Source organism: Arachis stenosperma, chromosome 3 (genome assembly GCF_014773155.1).
Source record: "Arachis stenosperma cultivar V10309 chromosome 3, arast.V10309.gnm1.PFL2, whole genome shotgun sequence".
NCBI classification, from domain to species: domain Eukaryota; kingdom Viridiplantae; phylum Streptophyta; class Magnoliopsida; order Fabales; family Fabaceae; genus Arachis; species Arachis stenosperma.
In genome coordinates this window covers 170,471,076-170,481,936 of record NC_080379.1, presented here as the reverse complement: position 1 = coordinate 170,481,936, position 10,861 = coordinate 170,471,076, and the positions used below count along the sequence as shown (strand labels likewise).

General features: G+C 32.2%; 1 protein-coding gene across 1 annotated transcript; it reads left to right on the top strand.

Moving 5' to 3' along the window:
- Nucleotides 1-305: 305 nt before the first annotated feature.
- Nucleotides 306-1,988, top strand: LOC130967947 (signal peptidase complex subunit 1). The gene is made up of 2 exons (XM_057893007.1): nucleotides 306-475; nucleotides 1,524-1,988. The coding sequence occupies exon 2, from the start codon at nucleotides 1,524-1,526 to the stop codon at nucleotides 1,803-1,805; it is 282 nt and encodes a 93-aa protein (XP_057748990.1). The 5' UTR covers nucleotides 306-475; the 3' UTR covers nucleotides 1,806-1,988.
- Nucleotides 1,989-10,861: the final 8,873 nt, after the last annotated feature.

The following is a 10,861-nucleotide window of genomic DNA, read 5'->3' as shown; positions in this document are numbered from 1 at the left end:
GTAAAGTTTAATTTTGATATATTAATAATGTAAAATATTTTATATAATTATACAATATAATTATATCTATTTTTTAAATAATTTTTTACGTCATTAATAAAATAATAATTATTTTTAATAATATAATATTTAAATACACAAAATTAAATTCATAAAAATATGAAAAATATTTTAAAATTTACATCTAATTACATATTATCATATAAAAAAAATCGGATATAACCAAATGGCCGTTTAAGTAATAAAGTAATGATCTAAAATAACAATAAAAAGACATAATTTTTTCATTTTCACCTAAAAACGGAGTTTATTATTAAAAGAGGGAAAACGGAAAATTGAAGGAGAAGACGTGAGAAGAGTTGACGTTTTTTCTCATTAACTAGGCAGAGTGCGCCGAGCACTGCGTTCAGTTGGATTCTGTGTGCTCACCGCCTTCGCTCACCAGTCGCCACCTCCTCTTTTCTCTTACACAACGGTAATCACTCTTTCCCTTTTTCTTTATTTTTTTTAACCGTTCACTCTTTATGGGGTTTTATTTCGTTTCGCGTTGCTGAGCAACCAGATTCTTAGAGCAATTGTCTTTGTTCTGTTTAACTGATCTGAACTTGTAACGATTCTTTGTTGAATTTGATGCTAGGTTAATTTGTAGGTTATTTTCTTGTTTGGGGGAAAACAATAGGGCGCAGCAATTGTCGATTATTATTTCATTTTAGATTAGATGATATTTTCTGAATCCGGAGAATAATTCTCTTGAATCTGAGCAGAGCTTTTCTCAAATTTAATTAGATTATATAGATCGACATTTTCGATTTGTACCTAATATTGCACTGAGCAAGGGTTTGCAGCTACACCCACAAAACAAAGATCTTGTCCAAGTTTTTTTGTGTGAAATCTGTTATGATAATTTATTTTGCATCATTGCATGCCATCTAGCATTTGTGTAATAGTTATAATTTGTTACATCGCTGCACCATGTCACACACATTGTGTTCCTTTCCATGATTGTGATTGATGAAATTTGAGCGCCTTTATCGCGGTTTGCGACTTCTAGGAAGAGTTTCCTGGTGAAAAATTCAGGAGTTTGTTCTTTTTCCTAGTTTCACTCATAAACCTGATGCAAATTTGGATACAGTTCTCTTTTTCATGATAGGTTGGACTTGGCTGTTGGCCTGTAATTAGATGCAATATTTATCTGTAAGGACACAAGAAATTGAGAAAAAATAAATAATTCTTTAAAAGACTTTGAAAGTTTTTGTTGTTTCTTACAAATGTAATGTTTTCTGGTGGAATTTAGATTATCTGAACTGAGGAAGTTGGTAAAGTGATAAAGTGATGAGTTAATTACCATTGATTTTGTAACTTATATAAAATGTGTGTCCTACTTTATCAACTTCTTCACTTTACTACTTTATCAACTTCTTCACTTTAGAGGATCTTGATCCTTTCTGGTGTGATAGCTTTTAATCTTTTGGATTCAGAGTGCGATTTAGTGTTTTTGTTTAACTTTTCTTGGCTTTCATTAGATGGATTGGCAAGGACAAAAGCTAGCAGAGCAGCTGATGCAGATATTGCTGCTTGCCTTTGCTGTGGTTGCATTCACAACTGGATACTTTACGGCTTCTTTCCAATTGATGATCCTCACATATTTTGGTGGTGTGATTCTCACTACATTGGTGACCGTCCCTAATTGGCCCTTCTACAATCGCCATCCTCTCAAGTGGTTGGACTCGAGCGAGGTAGAAAAGCATCCGAAGCCACAGCCGTCGGCAAACTCAACTTCGAAGAAGAAACCTGTTAAGAAGTAAGACTTGGAATAATAAGAAAATATCACTTATTGTGGTACTAGAAATACATGATTTTAAAGTTTAATTTGTTTATACTTTTGACAGTAATTTGCATCCTATTTTCTACCCCTCCCTTTCCCTATCAGTAGATTTTCCAGTATGCTTTTGCATAGACTACAACAATATATTTGCTTGCCTTGGTTACATCTTTACCTGTTTTTAAGTTTAATCTCTTTTAGATATTGATAGTATAACGGGGTTAGAAAGTAACACATGTCATCTCGGCGGTGATAGTAACTTAGCGTACAATTTTAATCGTTATCGTGGCATGAAAGCCAAATGATTTTGTATGCTACAATATAATCTCTTGTCAAAGGTCATGAACTAATGCGTTGCTTCGAGAGTAAATCCTTAAGATTTATGCGATTACTCATTATAGTCCTTAAAATTTAAAATTTCCCATAGTGGTCCTCCAGATTTAGGTCCGGGCACTAATTTGGTCCCTCGACCATTTCTGATGATGAGTCGGCAAACAGCGCTGAGGTGGCAAAATCTTGCCATGCTGGTCTTTCCAACAATTAGGTGATATGACAATATTTAATTTTGGACCCCGTTTGGTCCTTAGAACCCTAATTACTACTACTACTACTTCTTCCAACTCAAATCAAGCACATGTGAGTTTATGTTGAAAACCTGAAGGGAAAAATTTGAAATGAAAGAAGGGGAAAAATCAACCACGTGGTTTATTATGCTGAATTGCTTTGCTTTACCTTCTCTCCTCCCTCCCTCTCTATGACACCCCACCACTGTTAGGATGGCAATACCACCCGAATCCGCGGGTACCCACCCCGTCCCTACCCGTTCGGGGCGGGTTTTTAGCGGGGCGGGTTTTTGGGAGGGGCGGGGTGGGGTCGGGTTTAGGTAATACCTGCCCCTACCCGTCCCGCTATATATATAATATATATTATTTTAATATATAATATGTATAATATATGTAAAATAATTAGTAAATGATTAATAATATTGTATCATATTAAAATTTTTACTTTAATTTATGTTATGTATGTGATGATGGTTATATAAATTTTGAAATTTAATTTTATTTATTGGATTTTAATAATTATAGGGGCGGATAGGGGCGGGGCGGGTACCCGCAGGGACGGGTTAGAGTTCAGCGTTTTACTACCTGCGGGTAGAAGCGGGGTGGGTTCTATGCGAGTTGGTGTACGGCGGGGCGGGATCGGGTAGAGCAAAAATCCGTCCCTACCCGCCCCGTTACCACCCCTAACCACTGCCAAAATCTCAACATCCGCCACCACTGCCACTATTGTTTGTTTGTCCTCTTCTTCCTTGTTTTCCTTTTTTGTCTCTTTTCAACCTCCACTTATAATTTCAAACATCAATATTTCAACCATTTTGATGGACCAAGGGTGGAAAGGAGAAATTGTGTCAGAAAAGGGGAAGGAGCACGACGAAGAAGGCGAAGGCGGAGGCGAAGAGAAAATCAGGGAGAAAGGAATGGGTCAGGTGGGAGACAAGGAAGTAGAAAAGGGGAAGCGAGAGGAGAAGGACGGCACAGAGCAGTAGGGACCAATGGTGGAAAGGAGAGATTATGTCAAAAAAGGGGAACGAGTACGGCGGAGAAGGCAAAGGCAAAGAGGAAGTCAAAGAGAAGGGAATGGGTTGGGTGGGAGACAAGAAAGTAGAAAAAGGGAAGCGAGGGGAGAAGGACGGCACAGAGTAGGAGGAAGAAGAAGTTAGGGTTCCAGGGACCAAATGGGGTCTAAAATCAAATGTTGGCATGTCCCCTAATCGTTGAGCGTCGAGTGTGGCAAGATTTTGCCACCTCAGCATTCTTTTTGCTAACTCATCGTCGGAAATGGTCGAGGGACTAAATTGATGCTCGGACCTGAATATGTGAAACTACCATGAGAAATTTTGAATTTCAAAGATCAAAATGAGTAAGTAGTATAAATTTCAGGAATTAAAATAAGGATTTACTCATTGCTTCGAACTGCTCTTATTATTAAAATGACCAAACCACATTCTTTTTACTTTCATGGAACCCGGCCCCTTCTCAGAAAGAGATATGCTATTTGTATTCACTTACCATTTACACCGAATTGATACATATTCAAGTTGATACATATATTTCTAAAGACGAATTTAAAACTAATAATGCTCCTTCAATTCCCTGTGATCATTTCTACGTTTGAGTTTGTTGTAAATAATGTGTAACATTGAGGTAAACACTAATTTATTTTGGTTTTTCACACTCAATATTTGCTTAAGGGAACGAATAAGCTGCTTATTTAACCAATCCCAATCAGCTGCTAAAGCCTTTTGATTATAAGCCGATTTACCTTTGAATTTTCCTTTTTCTTTTTTAGTACCCACACCAAAGCCCAATTCACACTAAGGTGCAAGAAGCAAAGTTACTACGGTCATAACTCATCAGACGCCCCTAAGTCCTGCCTCATCAGTTATCAGCTAGCTTGCCTACATACCCTTCATCTTCTGTGTCTGTTATCAATAACTACTAGCTGCCTCAATGCCACACCAAAAAAAAAAAAAAGCAAAACAAAACAACCTACTCGCTGCCTACCACAACCGGTAGGAATGATACCAATTACCAAACGCGTTCCCCTTTGGACTCAACCAAAGGGGTGGTAGGAGGCTGAACAGGGCTGCATCCGGACCCCACTAGAGTATAATGAGCATCTAAAAATGCTCAATATATTAAAGATTTATCATTTCTAATATAAAATTTCTTCTTTTTAACTCAATAAACTTTTTTTTTTTTTAAATTTCTGCTAAGCCTCATCCACAACCATAGGGCTCAAATGTTGTCATTTTCTCTTGTTCTTTGCGATGCCACAAATGTTATCTTGAAATTTTGGAGGGACCACATATTGGCCAATCCAACTTTGGGGAGCTAAATGGTCATTATCGGATTAGGAGCATTATGAATGTTGAAGTGCTGCCGCCCATCGCTGTGTCCATACTCCATAATGTGTCTATATCTTCTACACCATGTGTAGTATGATCATTGACAAATACTGAAGGGAGCGAAATTTGTTTCAAAAGTTCCACAGTATGGCTCCTGTCTAAGGAAATAAAACTATAATGAATATTGAATACCTATAATATATGATCATTTAAAGAGTTTGAAATTCTTGATTTCCAACCGAATAATAGCATGCCCTAATGGGAATTACCATGAGCTTAATAGCTTTCAAACTTGTTTAGGTATCATTAAGTTGTTAAAAAAAATTTAATAAAAAATATTTTTTTTATGTGTTTGACAAAATTTTAATAATAAAAGTAAAAGTACTAGAAAAATATCTTTTTTTATAAACTACAATTTATATCCTTTTTTAAAAGATATTTTTTATTTAAAAAAATATTTTTAACATAATTATTAAATAAAAATATATTTTTTAAAAAATATCTAAACATAAAATTATTTTATTTTTTTTAAAAAAATCTTTTTTGTAAAAATTCACTCAAACAAGTCATTCATTTGTCTATTCTATATTCTGATTTTAGTTTTTCGTTAAAAGGAAAGCCTTGATTTCTATATTTATATGAAAAAATACGAGTTTAATTTTGCACCTGAAAAGAAATAAAAGGAAAGACCCAATATCACCTTTTATTTTTTATAGTAAAATTCCATTTCATTTTGCCAATTGTACTTTTATTATTTTAGGTCTAAGGATTTATAGCTAAAACAAACTTAACTTCGAAGGTCAAATGACATCTTTTTTATCATTTCAAATTCGTATCTAAAAACACTTGAAAATTTCGTTGATCAGAAATCTCAATTACAAGATTTTCCTTTTAAACATGATTTTTCCAGAAAAAGAAAAAAAATGATCAAAACAATTCTGTATATCATCAATTACTAATTTTAAGTGAAAAACATGGACCAAGAACTAGAGAGAATGAGACAGCAGTAACTTCCAACATTCCACACCAATAATGGCGCCTGGAAAATGCTTGATAAATAGAAATAGAAGTTGATGTTAATTGAGTAAGAGTGTTCAACGTCCCATAAAGTAGGAACCATCGTTAACCATACACAACATTATTATTTATGATGGCATATTTATAAGTTATAACTATCTTCGAAGTTGAACCACACTTTGTATAACAAATATAATGATGTAGCTATGAGTGCTTGTGCCTTCAATCGAAATCTTACACGTCATTTGGAATCTCAAATTATGTGGTGCTCTCTACTTCGTTTGCATATTATTATTCTGATTCTTTGAGCGACTGGTTTTAATTAAGTGACGCGTCTTAATAGCAAGGTAACCTAAAATCGAAGATTTTAGTGCTGAAATATGATATCAGATTTGTTTCTCTTTTCTAATAAGAAAATTGTCATATTCTTCTTTTGTTTTTATTTCTGGGATGTGTAATAGTGTTCACCTGATATTTTCTGTGTTGCTACTAAGCCTATGGCTGCCATGAATCTTATAAGAAGGTCAAATGGTAAAAGAATTTTGACTTATTTCTTAGAATTGTCTATGATGTTTTCATATTTGTTTGAAATTTTAAATATTTATTGTGAAAATTGAAAATTTTTATTTGTGTTGAAAAATGCGATTATCTTATGGAAATAAGAATAACATATGTAATAACTATTAAGTCTATTATATTTATAATTATTACATTTTTTATAAAGAGTTTTTCCTTTGATTGGTATTTGAGGTATTTTAGAAACTAAGAATATGAGAATATGTAATAAAATAAATACATTCATAATTTTTTTTCTTAGAAATATCAAAATTAATTTTAAAAAATTATAATAATACTAAACAAATAAATTTTTCATAATATCTAAATATAATATTCTTGGAATATAACTCGTTGGAATATATTTTTAACTTTAAAATAAGAGAAAATTTCACTCCCTTCTCTCGAGAAATGTTAAAATGACACTCTCCTCCATTTTATTTATAAAATGTATATTTCTTTTTCTTATAACTTTTAAAAAATTTCTTCTTTAATCATTTAAAAAACCTCCTCTATTTGTAGAGAGGAGATTTTTTAAAAGTTATAAGGGAAGAAATATACATTTTATAAATAAAAAGATAGAGAATATCATTTTAGTATCTTTCACCAGAGGAGAATAAAGTTTTCTTTTAAAATAAACATCCACTTGTAATATTCTATAATGATGAAAGTTTAACATTTTCATATGTCATTTTAAGAATTTTTTGAAGTACTTTTATAATTCTTATTATAAATATGTTATTTTGAGAGTTCATGAATATATAATACTCTCTTTTTAATTATAACAAAATAATTTTTTTTTGAAAAAAATCTGTATTAATAATTATTATTTTACGTATAGACAATTTTTCAATATTTCATTCATTTGGAATAAACTATTTTTTATGTAGCAGTTAAAAAGAAAGAGAGCTATTTCAAAAAGAGATATTATTTTATCAATTTAGATATTTAAAATGAAAAAATTTAAGAATTAGCAATTTTAATTTATATTAGCCAGTAATCGAATACTTTTAGTCTAGGAGTCCAATACTATATTTTTAACTAATATTTTTAACGAGTGCGCTACACATCCATATAACCATGTAATCAAGTTGGCACAAGTCTAAATAGAGTTACACGCATTAATGATGAGTGAAAACACGTGCTTAAAAACTCTTCGTTACTTCGCACTCATTGTGAAAAAACATTACTTCTTCCTCAACATGAAATCGCTCATTCTTTTCGAATCTCTCTCAAAATCACTCAAACTTCAGTCACGTTCTCTGCGAAAATCACTACTGGAGAATAATCGCGAGAAGATTTGGCAAGAACAACCAGAAACGAATAAAAATAGCAACAGAGATTCGCCTTCCTCCTCCTCTTCATTCTCCTCCTTCTTTTTCGCGTTCCTTCTTCTTCATGTGTTTTCTCCTTATCTTCATTCTTTTGTTGTTATTGCTATTGTATTTTTTTTGTCTTTTACTCTTTCTCTCCCTAGTGAAGAAGCAGTAGAAGGTGAGGAGGAAGAATTTTAAATTGTGCAGAACAGAAATGAACCGAAATGACCAACTCCACTGAACCGAACATCATTTATGTGCTGAATAAAACGTCATAAATATTTAATCATAAAAAAAAATATTTCTACATGCACAAGGACTCAATTGAACACACTACCAATCAAGTAAATCAAAATGAGCAACTCCACTTAACCGAGCAACATTCATGTGCTGAATAAAACATCATAAACATTTAATCATCAAGAATAGCATTTTTCTATGCAAAAGAAGTAAACTGAACACATAACAATTAGGTGAACCGAAATGACCAACACCATTGAACCAAACACCAATCATGTGCTGAATAAAACATGATAAATATTCAATCAGTAAGAAAAATATTTTTGCTACACAAGGACTCAACTGAATACATTAACAATCAAGTGAATCAAAATGAGCAACTCCACTTAACCGAGAAAAATGTTGGTGTTGTTGGTGATAATTATAACAAAAGAAGAAGGAAGAAGAAGAAGAATAAGAAATTGTTGGTGATGATTATAACGAAAGAAGAAGGAAGAAGAGCGAATTTGAAAGAAGAAGGAGGAGGAGGAAGAGGAGGATAAATACTATTCTTGTTGATTGAAAGTTGATCACCATTTATTCACTACATGAACATTGTTCGGTTCGGTGGCCTTTGTGATTTTAATTCACCAAATAAATGTTGTTCGGTTCGGTGGTCTTCTTTTACTTTGTTCAATGTTTAAGATTATTGTGATAGCATGCAGCAATAATTTTCTAGCTGTCTCAACGTAATAATCTTATTCAACTGATTTGAAGTTGAATCATTCATTATTTTCATTCAGAAGTGTAGATCGAAGAAGAAGAACGATAGAGCTTATTACGTTGAATTCAATGCAGATCAATAATGAAGAATGCGAGCAGAGAAGAAAAACGCAAATAGAGGAGAACGACAAATTTTATTAGGTTGAAGAAGAAGAAAAAGAAGAAGAAGAAGAAGAAGGAGAAGAAAAAGAAGAAGAAGAAGGAAAACGCGAGAAGAGAACAAGGTTTACGTTATCTGAGACGCGTCTATAACAAACGCGTAAGAAAGTTGTGAAAGTGCGTCTGATTAAAGTTACTTGGATTGCTTGGATGAAATAAATGGATGTAGAGCTTTTATGTACTTTTAAATATTATTAACTAATTACTGGACAAAAATAATAATTATAAGATTATTCTTTAAAATATTGACATTTAAATTTTTTTTCACAAAATGATAAAAATTTTAAAATAATCAAATTATGTGTAAATAAAAATTAATTATTAATCTTGCATATAAAATATAAATTATATATTAAAAATATATGAAAATAAGTGTTCATAGTGTTGATTGAATTATATTTTAAATGATGATTGAATTTAATTTATACATGGCGAAATAAGTGTTCATCTAGAAAACAAAACATACATGTACAATTTTATAAAAGAAACTCTACATCCCATAGAATTTGGCAAAAATCTATAAAATCTTAGAGTCAGAAGTTATTTATTTCCAAGAGTCAGCTTAAACACATCAGGCTGAGCTGTAATACATACTGTCATACCGATCCAAAAGCTAATTTCGTCAACGATATTTTACTCTAATAAAATTATATAAACACAAGTGTTGCTCTTTTGCGCCAAAAAGAAAAGTGTTGCATGAACAAGGGTAAAACCGTAATAAAAAATAATAAAAAGAAAAAGGTGGATAGCGCATAACAGGATAAGAGAATAAGATAGATATGATACAGTGCACATGAGGCACATAACAGCTCAAACACGCGAACCACATTAGCGGTTATCACTTATCACACATCATGCTCATTACAATTCTAATAAAAAGACATCTATACATCTAATCTAATCTAATTTAAGATTATGTACCATAATTTAGTTGAAACTTTCAACTGTTATTGTTCATAATAAGAAGTTGTAGATAATGTTGTTAGAGGGAAGGCGTGGATAATAAAAAAAAAGTTTGTAACACGTTATCTTGTGTTGTGATTAAGAATACTAGTAATCATCAATTACTTAGCATATCAAATTGTTGTTGTTCGTGAAAAACAAGCAGTGACGTGGTTGGATTGTGTCAGTGTTATCCTGTCTCGGTTACCAAATCCTAAATCCTATAAATTCCCCTTTGCTGCTTCTTACACTTCCACCATATCGCAACACATTCTTTTTCTCTCTTTCTCATCATTTCCATAAACTTTCACAATTCCTTCTCATTTGTAAGTTCCTCTCCTTTCATTGCATTCTTTTATTTATTCATTTAGTGCTATTGTAATTATTTCCTTTTCTCTGCTATATAGATCCACCAATACTTCTGTAGTTTGTTTCTGATACTACTACTTGTCAAGATTACTCGCTGTTTGAATATTTGTTTTGCTTCTAAGATCATTGGAACCACCAATTCTTGTTTTGTTTTTGGATTGCCGTTCCTTTTGGTCATTTTGGTTGTTACTGGCAATTTTGTTCCTTACAGCTGCAATTTATGTGAATTGTAATCGTTAAGGTCATTTATAGTCTTCTAGGATGCATTTTTCCTTTTGTTTTTATTTGATTCTCTTGTTGTTGACTTTGTTTTCTCCAAAAACACAGCTGAATTTTGTAACCATTAAGTTAAATTTAATTCTGCCACAATTTCAGATCAGTTGGCTACTGCAACTTCTGCTGTGGTTTTGTAAAGCTCAATATTTGTGAATGGATAATTTCTTGGATAATTCATACCTACAGAATAGAAATAGAAAAGAAAGTAAAACGGTTTTGCGTGATTTTGTCACATGTATGCCTTAATCAACCCTGCTTTGGGTTCAACAGGAATAAAATTTCTTACCAAAATTCCTCTTTAGGCTCATCTCTTTAATTTCTGAATTGTTTAGCTATGTTAGATATTAGTATTTATTTTAGTTTGCTGTTAGTTATGGTGTTAGAAGATCAGGATATTTTATGCAGATCCTTGTCCAGAGATGTTTATGTAAAAGGAGTCATTTTTTTTGTTTTTTCAGGATTGAACTTTTGCAATTGAATATGTATATGTTC